At 41.1% G+C, this 26,610-nt stretch overlaps 1 protein-coding gene across 1 annotated transcript; it reads left to right on the top strand.

Moving 5' to 3' along the window:
• Positions 1 to 281: 281 nt before the first annotated feature.
• LOC119030199 (rapamycin-insensitive companion of mTOR-like) lies at positions 282 to 26,100 on the top strand. The gene is made up of 38 exons (XM_037117616.1): positions 282 to 497; positions 633 to 680; positions 4,037 to 4,134; positions 4,249 to 4,313; positions 4,402 to 4,533; positions 5,011 to 5,074; positions 5,718 to 5,844; positions 6,017 to 6,186; positions 6,279 to 6,346; positions 6,427 to 6,494; positions 6,701 to 6,783; positions 8,221 to 8,308; positions 8,403 to 8,493; positions 8,607 to 8,673; positions 8,757 to 8,837; positions 8,925 to 9,025; positions 9,144 to 9,309; positions 10,683 to 10,784; positions 10,966 to 11,012; positions 11,110 to 11,245; positions 12,535 to 12,734; positions 13,649 to 13,775; positions 15,263 to 15,427; positions 15,518 to 15,594; positions 16,066 to 16,144; positions 16,229 to 16,338; positions 16,747 to 16,834; positions 17,710 to 17,802; positions 17,904 to 18,010; positions 19,217 to 19,452; positions 19,540 to 20,578; positions 21,220 to 21,397; positions 21,516 to 21,600; positions 22,076 to 22,270; positions 22,405 to 22,563; positions 23,422 to 23,545; positions 23,659 to 23,797; positions 24,443 to 26,100. Exons 1-38 carry the CDS (start codon positions 446 to 448, stop codon positions 24,512 to 24,514), a joined length of 5,127 nt encoding a protein of 1,708 aa, XP_036973511.1. The 5' UTR covers positions 282 to 445; the 3' UTR covers positions 24,515 to 26,100.
• The last annotated feature ends 510 nt before the right edge of the window (positions 26,101 to 26,610 follow it).

The following is a 26,610-nucleotide window of genomic DNA, read 5'->3' as shown; positions in this document are numbered from 1 at the left end:
CTCTTGATATTTCTCAATTGGCAGAGGCTTCATTAGCTTGAAAATTCTTAGGAATCCTACTGGATTTTATTGTAACTGACAGAAACAGACTTATTCATAACAGGACTGTGGAAATCCTAAAAGAGCCCAAACCTCTTCAAGATGAATTTGAGAGTTTTAGAAATGTGTGCGAAACCTGGAGGATTCCATCTCAAAAGTTGAAAATCCTCTTTCAGAAACCATCTTCTACATCCGTGTTGTACATTAGTGTGTTTTCTTGCTCACATGCTCATGTGCCCCATCCTCCACGACAACATCTCAGACTGTTCACTGTTGTTAGCAGGGGAAGTCCTAAGTTGCATAGTAGTGATGAAGATGAGGCACGGGGGGGTTGACAGGATGTAGATTCTCGCGATAGTATCATACGCTCGGTCCATTCAGTGCATTCAGTGCGGCTCCTGTAAAGATGGCGGTCAGCAGCATCCGAGGCCGCCCGTCACGGAGCAGTCGGATGCGAGGTGAGGCAGATTCCCGCTCACGACGCGGCTTGAGACCGCACTCCCAACGAGACTTCACGTACTGAATTACCGCCGGCAGAGAGGCTGTACCGTCACCGGCTGACCTCATTCCTAACTTTGTGTTTGTGCTGACAGGTCGGAATGACAGCGGGGAGGAGAACGTCCCGCTGGATCTGTCCAGAGGTAGGTTTCAAGTGTGGGAGCGGCTGACACATTTAGGACTCAGCAGCATCACTCTGAACTTCACCGTCACTGTCTGCCTGCCTGTCTGCCTGTCTGTCTGTCTGTCTGCCTGCCGGCCTCACCGCTGTGTCATGCTTTCTTTCTGCGTGGAAATGTTTCTGTGGGTGATGTTACGCTGAAACAAAGTGTTCAGAGCTTTGACTTGTACTGTCAGTGAATCTCCGCACGTTCCTCCTGCCTGTTTACCAACTCAGTCCTCAGTCACTGTCGAGCTCCACAGATTTAAACGTGGTGATTCCTGTCTCCTCTAACTTCTAGTTAGATAACATGCTGACTTTTTTAGATAGTAATGCAAACAATGTTAGTATTAGTATTATTAGTATTATTGATAATGGCGTTTACAATGGTATTCTCTGCGCGTGTCACTTTCCAGTAGCTTTAAAGGAGCATTATGTAGTTTTGGAGAAGAAATTCAAACTCAGAATTTTGATATTTACAGTATGAATAAGGTCGGTTTGTTTAGTCTCTCTTCTCATTAACATTTCCTTAACAAAACTACTTTTTCATGAGCAGATGGAACAAAAAAAAAAAAAGAATAGTGCATATGAAAACAGGCAATTCTAATGATATGTTGGGAAAGGAGGGAGAAGAAGTGTAGCTGTTTTGCCAACTTCTATATTTTCAAGTGCAGACCAAATGAGAGGCCCATTTGTGTCCTAAAACATTAGAAATAACTCATCAAAACTATTAAAAACAGAGACCTTCAGTTTAAAGAGCTGCAGTCGCCTCTTCAGCTCATTTATATGTATTTCTTTCATAAAGTTACTTCAGTGTGTCTCTGCTTTCCAGGCTGTGCATTTGATAGGTGTTTAATAGTATGGTGTGAAGACTGATATAGACTTAGATTTATAACAGCTGCAGAAATGTTAGATAATAATATAAACATAAACACTGCATAAGCGTAGCTGAGGTAAGAAGGATTCACATTTACAATCATAACCCTCTTTGTTTAAAAAAGAGGAAAATCATCGACCACTGCAGTGTCTTTTAAAGAGACCAACTTTGCATCTTAAGAATAGGTGAATTGCTGCAAACTGCTGATACTGTGCCTTTATTTTGAAATGAAAAGCTGCCTGTTTTGATTGAAACTGCTTTGCTCACTTGATGAAACTTCCAGTAAAGGAATTCATGGGAAGGTTCCCTCAACAGATGGACATGTGTTTGGTGAACATGTACCGAATATCATGCAGCCAACACCTTTTTGTCCTGAATGAAAGTAAATGTATTAACAGCTGCTCTCACTGAGGCAGTAACGCTTTGCCACATCAAATTATGAAATGCCCTAACTACTAATAGGAGAAGTAGCATCGCAGTCAGCGTGCTTACAGGAGGGATGTAATACCTTAGAGTGTATCTGTCTCTGCAAAGCATGTGTGATTTACAGTAGGCAGGAGCCAGGGCAGATTCTTTGTTAGTTAACTGATCGCCGATGGCGAAAGACAGTCTGTAAGACAGATACAAAATATATGCTAAAATGCTAAAATGGGTTGCCAAAAACTTGAGCAGATCTTAATATACCTGTGCCTGCCACCCAGAAAAAGGCTATAAGTCTATGTGTGGGAAAGACTGCATTTTTGTGTCACTTGTGTTTCCAGAAACAGCCAGATTACCTTACGTAAACTGTAACTCACAAGGAGACTCTGGTTCTCTCTCTTCTTTTTCCCCTCTCCTCTCTGTACTGTTAAGATTGTGAAGTAAAGAACATTTCCCCTCCAGCTCCAGTCAGCAGTCAACATTACAGAACATAAACACGCCGCAATGGAGGTCACCTCCACAGATCTGTGTTGCAGTCAGGTTGATAAACAGGAGTGAAGATAAATCCACTTTTTAATCGCCAAAGTTAAAAAGTAATCTCTGAGCTCTCCTCCTGCCGGTGAACGGCGCAAGATAAGAAAATAATCTTTTTATTCCTACAGAAGGTCTGGCTCTGCAACACACACGCTCCTTCAGATCTGGCCTATTGAATGTTTAAAAGAGTTATGAATACATTTATTAAAATAATAATGCCACAATCTGATTCATAACTTTAGCAGGCCCTTCTGTTTTGCTAGTCAAAGGCTAGTCATGCACTGGTGGAATGTGGGCTCCTCATGTCAGTGTCTCTAATGTCCTCTTCATGGCAGTCTCATGTATATACATTTCATTGACCAGTGGGACAGTTCAGTGCTTCTGTTATCAACTTCATCTCTGTGGCTGCCATGAACAATGGTTTATCAGTTGTGGGTTTTTGTCTTCCAGTAATTACCGTTAATAATCGTTTCTCAGTGTTCATAATTAATTTGCCACTTGCACTTAAAATCTGCACGTTCACTAAATCAGAAAAGATGATGTTGATCTTGTGATGTTTTCAATTCGGGCACAGCACACGCATTTAATCATGAAAATCACAATGCAGCCAAGTGTAAGTGTTAACAGTCAAATCAGAGGAGCTGCGATTCTTGATAACGATAAAATGTTTGACATACAGTATTATAATGAAGTACTGTAAATCTGTCCTGACCTACAGTATGTTGTGCTGCAGATGTCAGTAAACACGTTTGTGTGGTACAGACCCCAACACATTTTTTTTTTCTCGGTACAAGTGAAAATTGTGATAAAAAAATGATCATTCCCACTAATCATGAAGCATCTGTTGGAACAATCTTTTTTTTTTTTTCTTTTTTTTTTTACTATATTCTGCCACCCTACTTTTAGCTATCATTTCTCACCTCAGTGTTTTAAGGCTAACAAAGTACAAACATTTAAGTTGTCTGAGCACACAAGAGATGTGACAGTGTCCTCATTACAGAGAAATAATATCCCTGTTAAACCGCAGTATTCTGCACGGGAACACTTCATTCTGTGCTGCATCATTTCATCCTAGAATAGAATGCCAAAAATGGAAAGAGAAAATGATGAAGGGTTCAATGCACCAGAGTGACTTACTTTATAACTATTATTACTTTCTGACTTTCATCACATTAAAATCATCAAGTGTGGCAGAACATAAGTTTCTGCTGTTCTCATCTTCATGTTAGGAATATATTTTAAAAAATTCCTTCATTATATTTTTTCTAGAGCTGCAATGATTGACAAAAAGCAGAATTGAAAAAATGTAAGCAGTGGCTCTGTGCACGTGGCAGACAGAGGGAAATAGTTCCTCTGCTGTGGGTACCAGTATTTACTCTCACTGTGTTTAATGTTTTCATTCTTTAGGTTTGACACCCTTCATTATGGTCACACTTTTTCCGTTGACATTAAGTTGTAGTGTTACTTTGGTTTACATATAAAGACCATGTTGCCTTTGCTGATTTCAGATCCTGCGGACAACCTCCGTGAGATCCTTCAAAATGTTTCCAAGCAGCAAGGAGTCTCAAACATGCGCAAGCTTGGTAACCTCAACAACTTTGTCAAGGTTTGTGACATTCACACCTGTACACCCTACTGGTGGGGTTGATAATCAGCGACAATGCTCTGGGAAAATATTGGTACACTACCTGCTCTGAAGTTGTGTCTTTCTCCCCCACAGCTTCTCTGCAGTGTTGGCCACTCAGAGGAGAAGCTTGGCTTTTCATATGAGGAGATAATTATTTGGTGAGTATTTGGACTCATTGACATTGCATAGTTTTTTTTGCTGCAGTGCATCTTCGTTTACATGTCTTTCCTGATGTCCTCTCCAAAGCCTTCGGTTAGCTTTGTTGAATGAGGCCAAGGAAGTGCGCGCAGCTGGGTTACGAGCTCTGCGTTACCTGATCAGAGACAGCAGCGTGCTAGAGAAGGTGCTTCAGCTGCAGGTGGACTACTTGATTGCGAGGTGAGTGAACACTGCACCGCTGAAAGAGGCCGAGTTCAGTAATCAGTCGTCATCATGTCATGTAGTAATGTAGTGGAAAGGCCCGCTGATTCTGGAAGTGTTTGCCCTGTCATTTTAACGATTACCTGAATTTTCCTAAATATAGAAACACAGCACTCTCCCACATGATGTAAACAATGTAATCTTGAGCTTATTCCTACCATGTATCTTCAACTTTTAAAAAAAAAAATCCAAGTTCCAGATATTTATATGTGATATCTAACAGTCGGCTACACCTTTGTAATGAGGATTAAACCTGGAGTTTTCATACCAATTGCTGTAACTGTGAAGCATGAAATATTGTCTCTAGGGTAAATGAATGGTTTCTTTCAGAACCAGGCTTGTCTGAAACAAATCTTCCCACCTTGCAACTGTCTTGTACAGGTTATAACCGTGGCAGTGTCCTTTAATAAACCTGCCCTCTCCTTTCTGTCCCAGGTGTATAGATATCCAACAAAGTAATGAGGTTGAAAGAACACAGGCTCTCAGGCTGGCGCGCAAGGTGAGATCTGTTCTGTCTTATAGTTGAGAAAAAGAAAAATGGATAGAATAATTTCCAAATAGATGAACTCAATAGGCGCACCTTCAATCAATTAGCTACCCATTCTTCTCACAGTTGAGATGAGTGGTGCCAGGATTTGTGGCAGCGAGGTGAATTCAGCACCTCCTGGCACACTCATCTGGACTGTGAGAAGAATGGGTAGCTAACTGTTTGAAATTTACAAAGATCAATGACGTGGAACCAGAATTTTTTTTTTTTTTTTATTCTACTCATTCTGTCTTGTCAAAACCTGGTGCTTACATCACCCACAGTTCAACTTCACCATTGACTCTCTTTTATGCATGACTGGAATATTAGTCTACAATAGCCTTGTACTGTATATTGGACTTCACAGTGCTTTTCCCACAAAAATTCAAGGGTAATTTAACCAGAATTGCAAACAAGCTGATAGATAGATAGATAGATAGATAGATAGATAGATAGATAGATAGATAGATAGATAGATAGATAGATAGATAGATAGATACACTGGAAGATCATTTGACCTTCAGACTGACAAACCAACATTGCCATGCATATAGCCACACCACTAGCATTGCTTAAATGTAACTGCCCTGTGTGTTTGTGCTGTTGCCTCGTACAGATGATCACTGTGAATGCACTGCTCTTCCCCTCCTCTGTCACCAATTCCCTCATTGCTGTGGGCAACGATGGGCTGCATGAACGAGATCGTATGGTGCGGGCCTGCATTGCCATAGTCTGTGAGCTCTGTGAGTACAAACAGACTGCACACACGCACACACACACACACGCACACACACATACACACACACACACACACACAAACACACCACAAACACACACACCACGCACACACTCTCGACCTGACGTCAGCAGTGTAACAGTGTTGGCAGAACTCTGTGTGGCCCCTTTATTCTGCAGCCTTGAAGAACCCTGTTGTGGTGGCACAGCGGGGCGGACTCAGCACCATTCTGAAGAGCGTGACCGACTGTCAGCTGAGTCGCATCAATGAAGCTCTCATCACCACCATCCTGCACCTCCTCAACCACCCTCACACCAGGCAGTACGTCCGCTCTGATGTCGAACTCGAGGTACTGTCACATCACAAACTTAATGTTCTGTGCAAAACAACTCTTAGAATATGTGTGATGGTATTTATAAAACACATCTCACTTTTTTTCAGCAAATCCTGGCCCCATATACAGACTTCCACTACAGACCCACTCCCGATACAGCAGAGGGGCAGCTCAAGTGAGTTTCAAGTCTGTTGAAGCATGTAACATACACCTTGCCTTTGTCATTGTTAGATATTTTGTATTTCTTGTCCACAGGGAGGACAGGGAGGATCGATTCTTGGCCAGTAAAATGTCTATAGTTGCCTCATTTCGTTCCTGGTCAGGTAAATGGTGTCATTTATCTTATTTAGAGACATTTATCTCTCCTATAATCATGTGGCGCTTAGAAAATATTGTTTCATCTCTACATCATGTTCATTTATGAATGCCTCATTAACCTTTCCGTTGTTTATAACATTGCAGAATATTGTTACTCAGTGAGAACATGTGCTGTGTTCCTCTGGCTAACTCTGGCCCCTTCACCTTGCAGGCATCATTAACCTCTGCAAGTCAGGCAACTCTGGCATCCAGTCTCTTATTGGCTTGCTCTGTATACCAAATATGGAAGTGCGGGTAGGTATTCAGAAGAATGTAACAGTCAGATCTGTTTGCTCTGTGAAAGGACACAACCTTCACCCAACAGCTAAAGGCTTTAGCCTTATTTGTCACTTGCTTATGCTTATTTGTATTCCAGCTGTGTTCATTTTGAAATATAGAATGTTTCTCATTTTCTCTCTAAAATTCTTGTTTGAAACCATCATTTAAACGCTGCAAATGCCCTTCCAAATACAGTTTTAAATTTGATTGAGGTTGAGATTCAGAGAAATGTGTGTGAAAGCATTCACAACACACAGATCATTTCATTTTGTTGGATTTGTGGCACAATAAAAACATGGCAAGTCTGGGTCAGCATCATAGGCAGGTGTCAAGTGTTCATGACATGTGACAGACTGTGTGTGGTAAAGAAATTAGCCCAGGGATTCAAAATCTGATGTAAAATGTTGAAGCGTGGTGTGCAAGCTTTATTCCAAATGTCAAGTAACATGTGTAATTAAATCATAGTGTGTGTGTGTGTGTGTGTGTGTGTGTGTGTGTGTGTGTGTGTGTGATATAGAAAAAAACTGCCTTTGTTTGCTTTACTTACATCTACATTTTCATTGCAAAAAAGCACCAAAAACATTGAAACATATATCATACATTTTTAGAAAAGCTGCCATGAAATCAGGCATGCTGAGCTACAACAATCCCTGAAAGCCCACTTAATCCTGGAGGGATAATCCATGCTACTCTGGATAATCTGCGGACTATAATGTCAACAGTCATTTGAACTACCTTCCACAAGAGTCTGTTTTGTCCTTGTTTAGTTGGTTACACACCAAACTCTAATATCTAAATGTTTGAAACCAAAGGAAACTGCACCATGATGTTGACTGAGAAGAAAAGATAAAATAATGTGAAACATGGCTATGACAGTAACTGATTTTGTATGTAATTTCTATTCCCATTGTCTGTCTGAACACCAGCAAGCACCAATCAAATGACAGAATATTAGTATTAGGTTTCAGCATTTTTCAGCATAGAGCATATATAAATGACCTAGATCTGGTTGTGTATTTTCGTTTTAATGTGTGTGGACCATGATAAGCCCAGAGACATTTTCACCGATGCAGGTCGGACCACTTTACAATATACAAACCTGTACAACCTCGATTCCAAAAAAGTTTGGACACTGTAAAATGATTGAAAATAAACAACTAAAAACCAACGCAATCATTTGCAAGTGCTCAACAGCAATGTTTAACCATGTGTTCGACAAAGTTGTGAAATTCATCCCATCCTTGCTTGTGAAACTTCCCCTTTCAAACCCAATCATGAGAGTATGAGAGTATCCCCTGCTTACAATAAACCTGTAGAAGTGGAATTACTTGTTGAAGGATATTTGAAATAGAAAACCACACACTTGTTTTTCATCATGTTTTACAGCGCTAAAATCACATCTCTCCCCCACAGAAAGGTTTGCTGGAGGTGTTCTACGATATCTTCCAGCTCGTCATACCTGTAGGGACTGCAGACTTCAATGAAGCACTTACTAGTGTAGGTGGGTATGGTCACATCACTTTGAACAGCTCCTTCTTTATTTGGACCTGTCTGAAGTCGTATTAAAAACTAAACTGACGTCATTTCCTGTTTAGACCCCAGTAGATTTCAGGACAGCTGGAGGTTGTCTGACGGATTTGTGGCTTCAGAGGCACAAACAATTCTCCCGCGTCGACCATGCTCAAGGTGAGTCCTGTTTGTAGATACTAATATCATCTCATGAGCACTCGTGTGCCAAAAGACGATGTAACTGAGATAACTGATTAGAGATTTAAAGTTGAGTTCTTGTTCTGTTCCAGGCCGAACCTGATGGACAACTACCTGGCTCTGGTGCTTTCTGCCTTCATCAAGAGTGGATTACTAGAGGTTCAGTCATTTACCACAGAGTACATGTTATTGGTTTCATCATCCTGTCAGCGTTTGCATCATTCTGTGTCTGACCTCCTCAGGGTCTGGTCGAGGTGATCACAAGCAGCGATGATGCCATATCTATACGGGCTACCATCCTGCTGGGAGAACTTCTCCATATGGTACCTCCCTCCTGTGGCCCAATTCATCAATCCAAACTGGAAGTTCCCAAAATTGTTTTTGTGTATTAAAGTGGTTCTCTCACACAGGCCAACACCATCCTCCCTCACAGCCACAGCCACCACCTACACTGCTTGCCCACCCTCATGAACATGGCAGCCTCCTTTGATATTGCTCCCGAGAAGAGACTGTGAGTACCTCACCCCAGGGGTGCTGCGGATGGGACAGGCGTAGCGAAGATGACGTCATACTAATGTCCAATTCTAATGTGTTTTCTTGATCAATGTCAAATAATCGGCTTTTTGCAGAAGAGCCAGTGCTGCAGTCAACTACCTGAAGTGTTTTCATGAGAAGAAGAAGCGAGGAGCGAAACCTTACAGTCTCTATTTGGACCACATCCTCCGCACGTCGGGAACATCGCACTACTGTCGAGACCAGCACTTTAGACCTCAGAGGGACATTTTCATTGTCAAGGTACACACGACCACATACTGATCACATATTCCTGCAGTGTGTCTTTAGCGGTTTCAGGGCTGTATGTTTTTTACTTAATGAATCTCATGAAGGTTATCAGCAAGTTTTCATTCTGGATTTAAAAGGAAAATTTGGTCCTGAGCTGTGACTATGATGGAGTTGTACATTTGGGGTGAATGTTTAAGTGGCGGGTGAACAACACGTGTATGTGTGCGTGTGTGTTTGTGTTTTGTGAATGTGCTGACCAGGTTCAGGCCATTTAACCTGTTTTGCCATATACAAATGATGTCAAACTGACCATGACCAGTTGTGAGTGGTGCTTTGTGCCTGAAGCTATCTGTACGTGTGTATGTGTACGTGTCTGTGTGTTTGTGTGTGTCTCTGTGTTTGAGGAAGGGAAAGGGAAGCTTTCATCTGATTTCAACAGAGCACTGAAATACTGCAGGGGGCCTGCATTGCAAGTGAAGAAAACAAAGGGAAAAATTCAGAAGGAAAAGTATCAAACATCTACACAAACCTTCACTAATTTGACCCAAGCAGTCAAATACAGTCAAATACAGAAACACAACCAAGTACAGAAAAAAACAACTGAATACAGATAAATAACATGATTGATTCTACTTATGTTGTCTGTGTTTTACTTTTACTATTTCCATCACTTTCTGAATTGGGTTGTGTTTTCTGCGTTTCTCAGTTTGCTAACGTTTCTCGAAAATACTCCCATTCAAATTTCTTGGCACTCACAAATTGAAGAACTATGAGACAACACCGTCGGCTCAGTGTCTACTCTGCAATTGAAAGTATTCTCACGTTATCCACAACAGTCTGGTTCAACAGTTCAGACATTCATACCCTCACCGCTGGAACAGCTGCAGCACGGACACTGAACAGGTTAATCTATGTGTGAAAGTGAAATGTGTTGTGTATTGTGGTCCTGTGTTTGTTCTCATTCACTGTTAATTGTGTATGTACCATGATGAAGATGAAACCACACAAATTCTCCCATCTTAGCTCTATATTCAGTAAAGTTAACTTTAATGACTGCATATAAAAATTCTATGAATAGATTCTATGTTAAGGTTCACTTCAACGGCTGGGATGTGTCGCATGATTATGTATCTAAAAAAAATTCAAAAACAAATTAATCTGAGAAAAGAGAGAAACAATAAAACAGGATGGGAGAGAAGGGAAGTGACATGCAGCAAAGGACCACAGGTCTGATTCGAATCCTGAGCCACTGCGGCGAGGACACACCCTTTGTACACAGGGGGGCTCGCTCTCCCAACAGCTGCTGGGTAATGAGTAATGAGTTAGTAGAAGTAAAGAACTAATTATTTTAGTAGCTGCTAAAGCCAGCTGTGTGTGTCCTGTAGGAAACTGAGGATGCTCTGATGACCAACATGAGAGACAGCCACATCCTCAACCACAAAGAGAACCTGGACTGGAACTGGTGCCTCATTGGAACCATTTTGAAGGTAAAGTGAGTGTTAATGATCTCTGCTTTCATTCAGAAACAATCTGGGAACATTTTCTTGGGATGGATACTAATTTCTACCAGTTGGGGCTCATCTGCAGTTTTCCAGCTAATATTACTATAAAATGTAAGATGCTTTTTTTGGTCTTACATTCTATATTTTGTTTTATTCTTGTCTCCAGTGGCCAAATCTAAGTTTGCGTAGCAATAAGGATGAACACATGCACAAGTGAGTTTTCCTATGTTCATGTGCTTTCATTTAGTTTTCAGCACACTGATAAACAACCTCTCATATACGTTGTTTTTTGTTTTTTTTTCCTGTACAGATTTGTGCAAAGGCTGCTTTTTTTCTACAAGCCCAGCAGTAATCTGTATGGCAGCCTGGAGCTGGAGCATCCCAAGGCCAGACAGCTGACTGTGGTTGGCTGCCAGTATATAGAGTTCCTCCTGGCATCTGAAGAGGTGAGGACAAACAGTTGTCCGCAACTAGAAGCACTTCTTTACACTTATTTGCATTCGCTGCAAGTTATTTCTGTTGTTTTGCAAATGTGTTTGCTGGATTATCTCAGGTTTGGTTTGGAGACTACACAGTTAAAACAGGGCGATTTTTTTGCTGTGTGGGTCTGACACAATGTGGCTTTATTTATTGCATTAATTTTTAGTCATGTTAGCGTCATGGCGCTTGGGATGGAAATGACAGTCTCTTGATCGGTCCATCACTTTGGTCCAGACTGAAATATCTCAACAACTATTGAATGGAAATGTCAATCAATTTCCCCATACTTTGGTTTATGATTAAATACTTACAAGACTTGTTACATTCCCATCAGCCTCAGCTGTCCTTATCATTTCTCAGCATGTTACCATGTGTTCTGAGTGACTACTCCTGCAGAGGAAAATACAATCTGCCATAGATAGGGATGAGACTCGATGTTGCTCAAATATGGTAATAACAATGTACATTTTCAAATAAACCTGGAGTAGTTGTGTAAGGAATGAAAACAGAGAGATTCGAAATCCTCCTTTCTCATCTCCACACACCTGGTCAGTCACTTTGTGAGGTGAATGTGAATGTTGAATTACTGGTTAAGACATTGATGGACACATGGACAATTCCACCATAAGACAGGTGTGGTGAGAGGGGATTTCTGAAGCTGTTTGACCATCTGACATGCACTTCTGATGGGGTGTATGCGCCATCTTAGTCTTAAATCAGGAGAGATTCTTCTTTTATGTACCGGTATATGTCTCTTGTGAGTTAACCAGTACTAAATAATTGGAGTACTGTTTGAACACATTACCATAAAAAGCTAACATTAACCTTCTTGGAAGTCTTATGCTTTGAGAAACAGAATCAGAATTCCTTTATTAGTCCTGCAAATGGGGACATTTCTGTTGTACAAAAAGATATAGAAAAATAGAAAAAGCTCAAAGGTAAGTGAGAGCTGCTGTAACAGGCTGCCACTCATGCAGTGACATATTTATACCAGCCAGTTTCTAAACTGATGTAATTTCTCATGCTGCTTTGATAGAAATAATTTATATCAAAGCAGCATGAGAAAGGACAATCTCTTTTGATCCACCAAATTCAGTACTTACTATTTGAGTTTGGTTTGGTTTTAGTGTTTTACCGAGAAAATTTAAAACAATAATCAACAAACTTGATTTACCTGAAGATGAAGAAATGTGTCACCCTTTAAACTGCGTCCCTGTCAATCCTGCCTCCTAATCCACTTTTGATTGTCTGTTAGGAAGGTCAGGCTTACCTGGAAGACCTGGTGAGGGACATTGTCCAGTGTCTCTTCTCCTCTGCTGGAATCAAACCTGACCGCAGTCTGCAGGGCAGTGGGCTGCTAACCACACTCAGCCAGTACTACTTCCTCTTCCTAGGCACCCTGTCAGCCAACCCACATGGTGTGAAGATGCTAGAGAAGTGCAATGTATTCCAGTGGTAAGCATATATATTTTAAATGTGTTAGCAGACAGATTTCGGCACTATGCCACGTGAGGAATATTTTCTTTGAAAACTAATATATAAGGAACAAACATACACGTGTGACCTTGGAGAAATTTGTGCAGCCCTGTCCTGTTGTGTCTTTGCTTACATGCCAGTGCCCTCTCAAGGAGTTGAGAGGTAAAAATCAGTTCAGTTAACATATATTTGGCCATGCTGGTGGTGTGGCTTTTGTGGTGCCAATTTCTGTCTGTTGGTCGGTCAGGCAATCAATAACTAGACGGCTTGTCATGAAATTTAGTACGACATTTGTGGCACAGACAGATACATTCAAATGACATTGGTGATGCCCTGACTGTTCCTGTGCCACCAGCACTTTCACTTATTCTGTGAAATATATAACTACTAATCCAAATGGACTGACACGTAACATGGTGAGGACGCAGAGAAGCACATGGTTGCTAGACGATGTATCCTATTGACTTTGATGAAAATGTGATGCATGCATGTGTGGTGCTAGTAAACGGTGGTGCAAAGGACTCCCGTGTAGATGCGTTTACTGTCTAGCTCTAAATGACAAAATTGTAATTTATGACCTAATATCTGCAAAACTAATAACATTCCCATCAGCCTCAGTTGCATAATTAGCAAATGCTAGAATGCTACCACCCTAAACTAAGATGGTGAACATGGTACCCATTGTACCAGGTTAAGCTGAATATGTTTGCAAGCCAAATTATTATATACAGTATTTGGCTGCCAAGTCTTAATCTTGTTTTGGAACATTTGAACCAGACGTAATCAGTTCTTATTGGTAGCTGCATCTTGTCAGATCAGTTTTTCAAGCTTCTCTTCTCCTGATGTTGTCATTCAGTCTATAACCAGCTGCTTCCTCCATTTTACTCTGTCAGCTTGTTGAACGTGTGTAGTCTGAAGAATCAGGAGCACCTTTTGAAGTTGACAGTCTCCACGATGGATTACAGTCGAGACGGTTTGGCTCGAGTCATTCTGTCCAAAATCCTCACCGCTGCCACTGATGTAAGGGTCAACACAGCTCTCTTCACCGCAGCATTCTCTGGTGTGATCACATGCATTAATAGTTTGTGTAATTGGTTAGCATCTTTTAATTATCACTCACTGTCACCTGTATGTATCAAGTCTTTCAGCAGGAGGTAGAAATGTCTCTGGGCAATGAAAGCACTGAAATGTTGTCAGTTGAAATTGCACACAACCTGTTGTTTAAGAGTCAACAATGTCTAATACACATGACGCACTAAGTAAACACATTTTGAGAGCCCACTTATTTGAATTGTGAAATTGGTCATTGTAACAAATCAAATAACTCTTCTCATTTCTTTAATAACCATGTTGAAGATTTATCCTGTGGTCGTGGAAAAGATGTTACTCTGTTTCAGAATGGTCATATGTGTCAAGCATGGCTGAAACTACTAACATTGGGTTAAGAGCTGTCCAACGCATTATTAAAAACTCATCCTAAAATCTATTTAATTTAAAAAAATCGCATTTGGGGAAATCAAATGGTATAAAATTGAGAACTCACAGCTATGTTTAATTGGGAAAGTAAGAGCATTTCCACACACACAATGCAAAGACATATCCAGACATTGCGACTAAACAGCTGGAGTGATTGGAAAAAGGTCATGTGGTCTGATGAGTCCAGATTTACTCTGTTCCAGAGTGATGGGCCCATCAGGGTAAGAAGAGAGGTGGATGTACCCATCATGCCTAGTGCCGAACTTACAAGCCTTTGGGGGCAGTGCTGTGATCTGGGGTTGATTCAGTTGGTCAGGTCTAGGTTCAGCAACGATGTGTGCCCAGAACATTTTTTCTTCCCTGATGGCACGGGCATATTCCAAGATGACAATGCCAGGATTCATCAGACTCAGACTGTGAAAGAGTGGTTCAGGGAGGCTGACACAACATGTTCACACATTGATGGCCACCACAGAGTCCAGACCCGAACCCCAATGAGAATCTTTGGGATGTGCTGGAGAAGGCTTTGCGCAGTGGTCCAAATCTCCCATCATCAATACAAGATCTTAGTGAAAAATGAATGCTACTCTGGACATAAATAAATGTTAACATCGCATAGCCTTATCAAAAGAATGCCACGGCGAATGCCTTCCATGATCAAAGCTAAAGGTGCTCTAAACAAAATATTAGAGTGTGTGACCCTAAATTTTTGGCTGGGCAGTGTACGTATAGTGTCATGAACAGATGCTGTAAGTTCAGAAACAATGGGTACCAACTTGTGTGTGATATGATATCTAATTATCAGTACAATGCAGAAGGGATCAACAGCCATGCATTTACATCGATTTACAACTATTTTATTGATTTTGTGCTTTTCAATGTGACTTCCAAAAGATGAATAATCTCGGAATCAACATAAGTCTACAGATAACTTATGTTAGGATGGTGTCAAAAGTATTGTATCAGTCAAAATCTGTTGTATCAGATACTTTCTGACTGTATTTCCTGTCTTTTATGGTTTGATGGTATAGACCTGCAGGTTGTACGCCACTAAGCACCTGCGGGTCCTACTGCGTGCCAGTGTGGAGTTCTTTAGTAACTGGGGCATCGAGCTCCTGGTCACCCAGCTTCACGACCGCAATAAGACCATTTCCATGGAGGCACTGGAAATCCTGGATGAAGCCTGTGAAGACAAGGTGAGGGAGCAAACCACACAACATAAATGATGCATGAAGTGTGAGTTTTAAATCACTGGCACTTAGAGCCTCACATGTGTTCTTCTTCAGGCCAACCTGCATGCACTGACCGAGATGAAACCCGCACTCACACACCTGGGGGACAAGGGTGTACTACTGCTGCTAAGGTAAACCATACATTCATCCATGGCAATAGACCTGTCAGTCTTACTAGGACTTTATTTATGTCTCTGCAGGAGGTGGGGTAATTTCAGCATTTCCTCCTGGGCATGCATTTGCGAAAATCTTTGTAATCCCCAGTGACAATTACAATCAGTAATCTTGAGGAGTAATCAGGAGTCTTGTGTTATAAAGTGGATCTCCATTTTTTATTTGTTGCACCATCATACTAGTGCAGTTCCCATTCAAAGAATGCTGTTCACCACATATCTACTTGCGTTAAGTATGTAAAACAGTTACATAAAAGAACACATCCTGTGATCCACAAACATAAAGGAAAAAAAGATTTTACAAATTATATGATTATTTTGAATGTTTATCTTATAAGACTTACATGAATGGCTTTGTATGTCTTTTACAAAGCACTTTCTATTGTTGTTGACAAGTGCTATACAAAAACTTGTTTCTCTTGTCACCAGGTTTTTATCTATTCCAAAGGGTTTCTCCTATCTCAGTGAGAGAGGATATATCACTAAACAAATGGAGAAATGGCAGAAGGTACATTTCAACCAGCGTACATCTATCATTCTGTTTTTTCCCTTGACCTTAATAGCTGTTCAATGTTCCTGTGTGCCCTTGTAGGAGTATAACTTGAAGTATGTGGACATGATAGAGGAGCAGCTTAATGAGGCCCTCACCACGTACCGCAAACCTGTTAATGGAGACAACTATGTACGCCGCAGCAACCAAAGGTGACCAACCCTGCTTACAGTACTGCTTACTGTATTTGAAACACAAATACAAAACACAACACAAATATAATAGAGGCACATGATTTACAGCAGCTCCAGTCCTTTCACCACCATGATAAAGGTGATTGTTACAGTTTAAAGCTATGTGCTGGGATAACAGTGTTAGCCTGTTGCTTGGTCTCTCTGTCAGTTGGTCTGTTGTCCAGTGCACCACTTAAGTCCTGACACACATCTCATAATCTACAATGAATGCACAAATGTATTGTTCCCCAGAGAATTGTAATGATTTTGGTGATCCACTGACTGCTTGTCTAGCGGCATCGTCTGATCAAAATATTAATTACAAGATAAATTTCCAGGAATATACAACAAAGCCTCTCACCTCTTTGTTCATGTATGGTAAAACAGGTTACAGAGGCCAAACGTTTACCTCCCTGTGCACTTGTATGGTCAACTGGTTCATGATAAGACTGGCTGCCAGCTACTTCAAGCGCAGGTAACTTCATATGTTTGTTACACATTACCTGCACACTGATGTACACGAGATGAGATGAGATGCAATTAGAGGTGTGTTTTTTAAGAAATGGCCAGGTTTGGAGGATGCTCGAAAACTAATGTAACCCACATGAACCTGCATTGGGTTACTAAACCTATATATATTATTTAGAGGTGTGATTTCATGCCTGAACAGATGGTGGCGCTCTTCCACTATATTGTTATAGCTTAATTTGTTTGTTTCACATCATCAATTATGTGCAGTGGCAGCACAGTCATTTTCATTAGATATGTTCAATTACAGTTCTAAAAAACCTCCATCAAACTAAAGAGAGACTTATTTCAGATTTGTGTAATTTGTGTACATTCATATTAGCTGAAAAATCTCAAGTTAACTCAAGTGAAATGATATTATAACACCATCAATTGGGATTTGAAGGATGAAGTGGTCACATTTGATAAGTACATTAGGGAGTTTAGTGATTTTCTACTAGCTGCCATAAGCAAGTAGCTTAGTTAGCCATGGTGCTCAGCCCTATTAGTTGATGAGTCGTCCCGCACCACAACCCCGGATCATGCAGGGTGCTCACAGCAGTCTGCAGGGCTCAGTTTGACTGGGCTCAGCTGAAACAATTGGGGCTATCAAACTTTGGCCTCTTATGAAACAAAATGTGTCATTGTGCAAGGTGACATGTAGTAAACAGTGTCATTGGGGAAAAAACATAATGAAATAGAAACATCTACTCGTATTTCTATAATACGATTGAAAAAATAAGCAATGATATTCTAATTGTAAAACTTTCATCATATAAAGCCAGGTGTGTTGGTTGCTTTGATAGGGTGTCTTTCATCCCTCCTTTCCTCTTCCTCCTGCAGAATGTGGTTCCTGATTTGAGCTACAGTGTTCGATCTCCTGCCCTGGACAAATGGGAGGGCATCAAACAATTGAAGGCAGCACTTTGGGCTTTGGTCAGCATTTTTCTGTTATTATTTAGACTTAATATTTAAACATATGCAGTCTAAGAGAAGGAAATCCACAGTGGATGTTCACCAGTTGTCTTTTCTACCAGGGAAACATAGGTTCATCTAACTGGGGTCTGAACCTGCTGCTGGAGGAGGGGGTGATCTCTGACATTGTGGCGCTTGCCTACCACTGTGAGGTTCTGTCCATCAGAGGGTAGGACTATAAAACTGCTTTACTTTGTTTAACTCAGCTCACTGCACAAAATGAAGGCACATAGACCAAACCTCAAAAACGTCATAGCCACATTGAGGGCTTAAAATGTGGTTTTGGTATGTATTTATATTTTAAACATTATTCCATTAATGCTGAGCAATTAAAATCTATTAAATCTGGTCTGAGTGCTGAAATACCACACGTTTGGGTGAAGCCAATTCAAGTTCAGGAAAATCAAAAACTGTCATAGCACTGCTTGCACTGGCCGTTGTCCTTCAATACGTGTGCCCCTAAAACCAATATGTTAACTACTGACATTACTGCATAAACAATTATCTATACTTTGATCTTAAAATCATGTTTCCTTAATGGTGCGATATAATGTAAAGAGTGTGGTATTGACTTTGTGGTGCTGAGCCATTTTTTGAGCCATTTCCAGTTTGTTTTTTAACATACAGTTGCTAGTTTACTGTGTTTAACAGCTGTTCATTAGCTTAAATTCATTACATTTCTATGGTGAATCATTGCAAGAGTCCTAATTCTAACTCATCAGTACAATACAAAATGATATACACAATGATTAAATTGTTTGGAATATATAACCAATTCGTCATTCGTATAACATAGCTTGTTACACAGTACCTATGAAAACTGGAATGAATATAATGTGTATCTAACCATAGAGTCTTCACTGTGATTCTGTGTTTTAGATGAAGAAATATTGTAGAATGAGTCAACTTCTTCTATAACTCATGCTGACCAGCCACCATAACTACTTTCTTATGGAACTGCTCAAATATTCATAAAAGGCTAGTGCAAGGTGATCACACAGAAGATGTGACTGCTTCCCACATCTGGTCCTCAGATCATCAAACATGTCTCCTGAATGTACCTAGAACCTCAAACTTAATCAGCTAAAGGTGCATGTGGTCATATTGGGCCACCCCCTGAAACAAAGTAGCAGGTGATCTGTGTTTTGCTGAAATCTTATCTTCTTTGCTTTTGCAGGAGTAGAACAGGGATCATAATAATTTTATTTTATTTACGTCTATGTGTATGTGTACATCGTGTGGCTGATACAGGACTTTTTTTTTATTTATGTAGAGTACTGATATGTGTTTTCTTTCTTCTTTGTTAACCCTTTATCTGGTTTACTTGTAAAGCACATTGAGTTTACCTGTGTATGTGACTGTGGCTTCTGGGCAGGGCGTGTCTGTATGTGCTGGGCCTTATCAGTAAGACGAGGCAGGGATGTGACACGTTGAGGCAGCAGGGCTGGGATGCTGTGAGACATAGCCGGAGCACGATGTGGCCTGTAGTCCCGGAGGAGCTGGAGCCGCAGTCCAGACCTCACAACCTGATGTCCCTGGTCCCCAGTACTCTCATGCTCACAGAGTCCACAGGCTCCAGGCACAACGGCGAGAATGACTCTGTACAACCCAGTAAGCCCAAACTCTCCAATAAAGTCAAAGAATGATTTGATTACTTTAATAACTCTGTTACAAGAACTGCTGCTGTGTTATTTGCAGGAGTGTATATGCTAGATGATGAGAGGCTAGAAGGCTGTGACTTCTCAGAGGAGTCTTCTTTGTTCATGTGCCCCAAACTGAAGGACCGAAGCCCTTTCACTGTGCTGGCCTCATCCCGCTTCCGCAACCGCCTTCTCCATTCACTGTCTCTCCCTGGGAAGAGGCCTTGCACCACCCCTCACGCTAAAGGCAGCAACCCAGGCCAAGCGGGAGAGCTGGATGGAAAACACGCGCTCAGACTCCCTATTGCAGAACCTACCAGCCACTCATTTGTAGCAACAGATATTTTCCCTATGAACAATGGCCATCTTTCTACAAGCCCCTCGGGTGTGGGGAATAAAGCCAATGAAATTAGCGGGAGCACACCCAGTATTGGGGAGGTGGAAATGGATGGGTCAGGGGTGAGAACTGACCACCAGCGGGAGAAGTGTAGCTATGAGCGTCTGGCTGAAGATGGGCCCTCAGGAGGCAGTGGAGCCCAATTTAAAAGCCGCAGCCAGAGCTTTAACACTGACACCACCACCAGTGGAATCAGCTCCATGAGCTCCAGCCCCTCCAGGGAGACCCTGCCCTCCACCATCGACACCGACTGTGTCAGCCTTAACACCGTAATAAGTGCCCAGACCATCCAGAACGTGCACTCACTGACACCCCAACCTTACTCCACACCACTCTCAATTCCCAAGTCCTGCTCTGCCTCTCTTGTCCCTCCTGGTTCCTCCCACACCTTGCCCCGCAGAGCCCAGTCCCTCAAGTCCCCCTCAGTGTCCACCCTGAGCAGCTTAGCTGACTGTAGCATATACTCGAGCTCCCGAGAGGCTTTGGGATATGCCACGCTGAAGTATTCCAGCTCCCACAATGGCTGCACGAGTCCTCAGGACGCTCTGGGCTACGCCACCCTAAGGAGGCTGCAGCATCAGCGCATCCAGCCCTCTCTGTCCCACAGCGAGGCCATGGCCTCCCCAGCCAAAGACATACTCTTCGCAAATGTCATCACCATGAATACAGGCAGTTTGGACTCCAGACTCACTTCACGAAGGTATCAGTAGTGTTTAAGGTGTTTTATATTCTTTTATATTCTTTTCTTTGCTATAAATGCAGAATTATTTTGGACAACACTCTTAACCTGCAGTATATTAGCTGTCACAGAGCTACTGTACACACTCAAAACTTCCTCCATTTGTCTTTATAGGTAGGCTTTTAATGTAAAAACAACTGGCACACTTTGACAGTAGCTTTTCATGCTTTATAAGAAATGGGAAAACATAACAGGTACAAACACTTCCATAAACCAGTCTCTCCTCAATTATGGCAACTCTGAATCAAAGATGGCTGCATAGCAGTAAACTCCCTAATGTACCTATCAAATGTCACCACTTTGTCCTTAAAATCCCAAGTGATGGTGTTTATATCGTTTCACTTTAAGTTAACTTGAGATTTTTCAGCTAATATGAATGTACACAAATCACACAGTTCCACAAATCTGAAACAAGTCTCTTATTAGTTTGATGGAGGTTTTTAGCACATGTAATTGAACATATCTAATGAAACTGTATTGCCACTGCACATAATTGATCACGTGAAACAAGATGGTCATTTTGCAGAAATACAACATGGACAGTAGGAATGAAAACTACTAATACTTTATGTGCCTTTATCCTATTGTCCATCTTTGGTCAGATTCCTGAAAGCTCTCAGCTTTGCATCTCTGGATAAGGAGGACCTGCTGAGCCCAATCAACCAAACTACACTGCAGAGGTCCTCCTCTGTGCGCTCCATAGTGTCCAGTGCCACCTATGGCTCCTCAGATGACTACATAGGCCTAGCTTTGCCTGTCAATATCAACAGTATGTTTCAGGTGAGGCTAATAGTCCATAAGGATGTTTTTTGTTTAGCAAACACCAGATCACACTCGCGATTCTTCCCTGTGAAGCTGAAGTGAGTGGGATGTGACCTTTGTTGTTGGACTCCCTCAGATTAAAGAAACACCATATTTCCAAAAGAGGATGAGCCCGCCTTCTGAAGACCGCTCTGCTAAATTCTTCTCTGGGGACCCTGATGGTGAGAAATTAGAAACAGGACATTTTTGCTACTTATCACTGTCAAATGAACAGTTAGACTACAGCATGTTTTGTAATCCCATCAACCACTGCCATTAATTTAACTTACGTAAAGCTGGATTTTCAGCATCTTACACAATCAAATACAATTATAACATAATTTTACATATGGTTTTGTTGAAGAAGTGAGGACTTCAACCTTTTATACATTCAGGCCTCTGGAGTTTTACTGTGGATGTAATTTGCACCCTCTCATGAAGTTCCCACACTTGTATACAAGGGAAAAGAAGAAAATTGTGTTGTAAATCGATACACGCATCGATTTTTGTTAATGCATGGTTAACAGAGCAGGAAACTAAGGGCATAGTGTACAGCAAAACCAGTAAAAGTTTGTACTTGGAAGTCCATGTTGAGACCACTGTTTGAGCCTATACCAGCTCAAATATGTTTTCAGTGACTGCTGTGTGTATCCTCAGGCCCCAGTGATGAATGTTGCCCAGCGAGGCTTCGCCCTCAGATCAGTATTACAGAGCTGATGGCAGTGAGCCGGGCAGAACAGCAGCAGATGCTGGGCTCAGAGGAGACAGGCCTGCAAGAGCACAGCGATAACAACTGCCTGTACTGCGCTGGACTGTCTGTACTTGGTGTCAACTCCCATGACAGCAACCCAGGTGGGATCCTGTTTCTTGTTAAATGAAACTGTGCAACACACATTGTTGTGGTATATCTGCTAAAAAAGCTGCCAGTTTTTTACCAAAGTGTTTCGTATTTCATATAATGTAACTCCTTTCCTCCTCTTCTTTAGATCTAACAGAGGTGCCCCTGTTCTCAGAGTGGTACAGTGCACCTCCAGCAAATCATATGGAGGTTATGGTCCAGGCCAAGCTGTCAGGGGGGTCTCTATGCAGTGACACTGTGTCCCAGGGATCTGGGGCTAGTGGTCGCAGCACAGAACTTGTTTTGGGTAGGTACTGGACAGTTTTAGTCCCAAAAAATTTCACATTTAAAGTTTGTAACTAATAAGGTACAAGGTTAATCGATTCATTGTTTTACATAATATATGCAACACTGTACATTATTTGATTATTATTGGTATTATTAGCCAATAAGTAAGAAAGTTATTTGGATTATTCCAATATTAAAATTCCAGCTGATAACAATAATGATAATAATCGGGAGCATGGCAGTAGAGCAAAAATGCCACCTGGTTTATATCAGTAAGTGCTTTTCCATCCACCTGATTTGACGTGGATTTTAAATTTGTTCATGAGAAAACTAAAACTTAAATATCGCAAAAAAACATTTCACGTTTGCCTCAGATGGAAAAGTTGCTGTATCAGATGAAACCAAAATGCAACGAAGTGCATTAGAAACAAACAAAACAGGGAAGCAGGAATGTCATAGTTCTGTCATGTTTACCAGTGTTCGAGCTTTGACCGGAGCTTTTTAATGATGTCATCTCATTGTATCCCTTTTCTTCTGCGATGTCAATGGCACCAACTCAAGAACTAGCCTCACCAAATATTTGTCCTCATGAACACACTAATCTTCAGCTAACAGGTGGATGGATCATGTTTTGCCAATTTTTCTGGGATAGCAGATAAAATTTGGATGGAACCCTGACTGCTGTAACTTCAGAGCAGAGGCAACAGTGGAGTGAATTTAACACACTGAAGCCCGACCAGTAATTCAGCCGGGTCGGTATATTGGCTGATATTAGTTGATTATAGAGACAACCTTATCGGAACAAACTGCATGAACTTCCATATTAGTACATCTCTCATTTCTGATTTTTTTCTTTTGAATGTTTTTACCTTGGCAGGGGTAAAGTCCATTCCTGAGGATGCACCGGCTGGCAGGGTCCTGCTTAGAAAAGAGGTTCTCCGTCTGGTCATCAATCTCAGCTCATCTGTGGGGACCAAAAACCATGAGACCAGTCTGTTAACGTGAGTCTGACCCCATCTTTAACCAAACAAAGCTGTTTTGTTACATTTAAAGTACATTGCTTACATCTATCCAGCCTATTCTGATGTGTTTGGTAAATGTGTTTTCCTGGTAGGATCAAGGAGAAGTTCCCCTATGCATTTGATGACATCTGTCTATATTCAGAGGTCTCCTACCTACTGGCCCACTGCATGTTCCGCCTGCCCTCCCGCCGCTTCATTCAGGAGCTCTTCCAAGATGTGCCATTTATACCAGTAAGGAGAAAAGTGTTTTATATTTGATAGATGTCTTGAGGTGATCATGACCCCAGAGAAAAAAAGGTTGTTCAAGGTTGTGATACAAGCCTGCAAGTAGCCAAAGAGGTCTAAAGGCCAACAGACATTGTGGTGTCCTTGATGTGATGGAATTAATGCTCTGTCCTCCTTTCAGAAGGCTGAGCTCCCACACTGCACATACACTGGCTATGAGCACAGCTGCTCTGCCTGGCTGTGTTAGTTGAAGCTGTGGAGGTGATTAATGCTCAGACTATGGCAGCAGTTGAGGTTGAATGATGCTATAGAAATGGCTAAGGAAGCTGTACAGTGGCTACTCTGTACTGCTCTTTAAGTTAACAGTCTAGCTGCAATGATAAAGACTTGTGCCTGAGTAGTCACAGTTAAGTGTTACGTACTCGACTTGTAGTCACATTATATCATGATATATTTCAGCCCGCCGCAAAACGTAGTTGCAAAGGACTGCAGAAGTTTTTCAGAAAAAATCTCCTTTTTCAATTTCCCTTGCTTTGGTGCCTGTGGTTGCTTTGGTGATACGGTGACCTGCAAACAAAGTACCACTTTGAAAAAAATGCACAACTTTAAATGTACTCACATGTGGTGACTGCCTGCCTGTCTATTTCTCAGATGTATGAAGAGGCAGAGAGCATCCTGTCCTTGTCCCCACAGAGGGCCCCATCTCCACGTCCTGACAACTGATTCACTGCTCTGTGTGCCAGCTGAAGCTTGAGTCACCCTGAACTCAACATTGTGAAGTCCCAACCCGTCTCTGAATAGTCACTGACCTAATACACACACACACACACACACACACACACACACACACACACACCCTCACTGCAACCCCACATCCTTTCCAGCTGCTCTGTCTGGGAGGCAACATCTTTCAGACAATTATCATGTGAGTCTGTTACTCAAAACACATGAATTAGCTCAGCTTTTCCCAAAGTCGATGTTTGACGTGATACTTTAAGGATGATGTGCCAAACAGTTCCTCTACTTTTGATACGACACTAAACTTCTCCTCATTGTGAGATAGGACTCTTTTGTTGTGGATGTTGATTGGTCTTATGGCACATGACTGGAGGATATAAAGAAGATGGTGTAAAGTAATGCAATCATCAGATTTTTCCTTTTCTTCTAGTAATTTAAGTTATTTTAGCACCTATTAGCACTTATATTGATACAACATTCAAGCATTTGAGAGCACTTTGAGCTCTTGTTTTCATCAGTTCACTGATAACAGAGGAATCACTTCTTCTCACAAGGTAGCAGTTACTGTATTCACTTGAGTTTGACTTTGCCTAAAAAAAAGAGAAAGGTTTCAAAGGTTTATAAAATCATTAAATGTAGCGTGATTATTCTTGTTTAAGGATACTAGGTACTTTTATTTATAAGTAAATCTGATCAATGCTAAAAATACCTGCATTTCTTGACTTTTTATTATTTTGTTGGTATAAAAGCAATCTCAACCACAGTTGGGTGGTTGTCACAGTTTTACTGAGATTTGCACAAAGTCGTCAAAGTGAAAATGACATTCCTGAGAAGTAAAGGAAGAATTTAACCACAAGAAAAAAAAAGATACCTGCTCTGTAATATCTGTAATATATCTGTGTAAGCAGGGTCCCATGTCGATATGTTTTTGTCTGTGAGAGTTAAACATAGATTTGTTTGGATTTTGACCTTTTTTTCACTCAGTGCAATCTAATGAGACTGAACTGTTAGTAATCCTATTGCAGAAAATGTAAGCACAGCATTAATAAAGAGAATAATAAGAAAGCTGGGGGAGTCTGCTGAGACTGTTCTCCATGCAGCTGTTGATGAGAGACACTATAGAGATGTTTTGTATAGATATTGTCTGTGGGTTTGGCTTTAAGGTCTGCTCAGTTTTAGATGGAAGTTGACATTTTATGAAGCGACTCTTCATAACTGAGTTTGAAGGTTTTTGACATGACCTATAGCTCGTTGTAGCATATTTTAATTTTGAAATTGTGGCATGACTAAATAATGTTGTTCAATGACTGGTGATGTTTGTGTCCTTTACTGTTCGTGATAATTACACTGGGACAGGACACGACGTTGATCATCTTCTACAATTTCCTCGACTGTGAGATGAACACTCCTGGTTTTCATTTCAGCTGTATTTACTGTAGAAACCTGAACATCTAACCTTTTCTTCACCATCAACTTTCAGTTTGGTTGTTCAGTAGACTGTGCCTCATGATAACAGAAGAGGTGCCCATTTGTTAATGAACAATAAAGTAATTTGGATTGTTACTCCCTCATTTCCTATCTTAACATCTTGTTTCCTTGTACTGCACTGGTACTCGTTTAGTTGAGAATTATACAGTTTGCTTATGTTTTGGGGTCATTTTCAAACTATTAAAAGCCAAATTAAAATCGGTCGTTATCTAGATTATTTTTTCCAGTTATCTTTGGTCAAAATGGATATATTTGTTTTTATTTGATCTGTATGTGATGACAGTTATACTGGATTTTTTATGGAGCAGTAACCAGAAAAAAAAAAAAAACAGGAAAACTAAATTCAGTTAAAATATTAGTCAAATTTATATATGGCCTGATAATGGTGCTAGATGAAAAGTCACAGAATTATAATTAAGTGATTACAATTCATCCCAAGGGTTGTCCCCATGACTGACAGACATGTAGGCCTAAAATGAAGACATATAACGGTAAAAAAAAAAAAAAAACATCCACAGGAACTGTGTGTCTTCCTCAGTCAGCTCCATCCCCAGGGCCTGGGATTGACTGAGAAGATGAAAACCCTGAAATCA

The sequence above is a fragment of the Acanthopagrus latus genome, chromosome 12 (genome assembly GCF_904848185.1).
Source record: "Acanthopagrus latus isolate v.2019 chromosome 12, fAcaLat1.1, whole genome shotgun sequence".
Taxonomy (NCBI): Eukaryota; Metazoa; Chordata; class Actinopteri; order Spariformes; family Sparidae; genus Acanthopagrus; species Acanthopagrus latus.
The sequence above is the reverse complement of the archived record's forward strand: the minus strand, read 5'-3'. Positions and strand labels throughout refer to the sequence as shown.

Bases quoted from the DNA above. Each gene is read 5' to 3' on its own strand.
- LOC119030199 (XM_037117616.1), top strand. From the start codon at position 446: ATGGCGGTCAGCAGCATCCGAGGCCGCCCGTCACGGAGCAGTCGGATG. The intron at 12,735-13,648 runs GTAAGCATATAT...TTACTCTGTCAG, and splicing joins AAGTGCAATGTATTCCAGTG to CTTGTTGAACGTGTGTAGTC. The intron at 21,398-21,515 runs GTGAGGCTAATA...GGACTCCCTCAG, and splicing joins ATATCAACAGTATGTTTCAG to ATTAAAGAAACACCATATTT.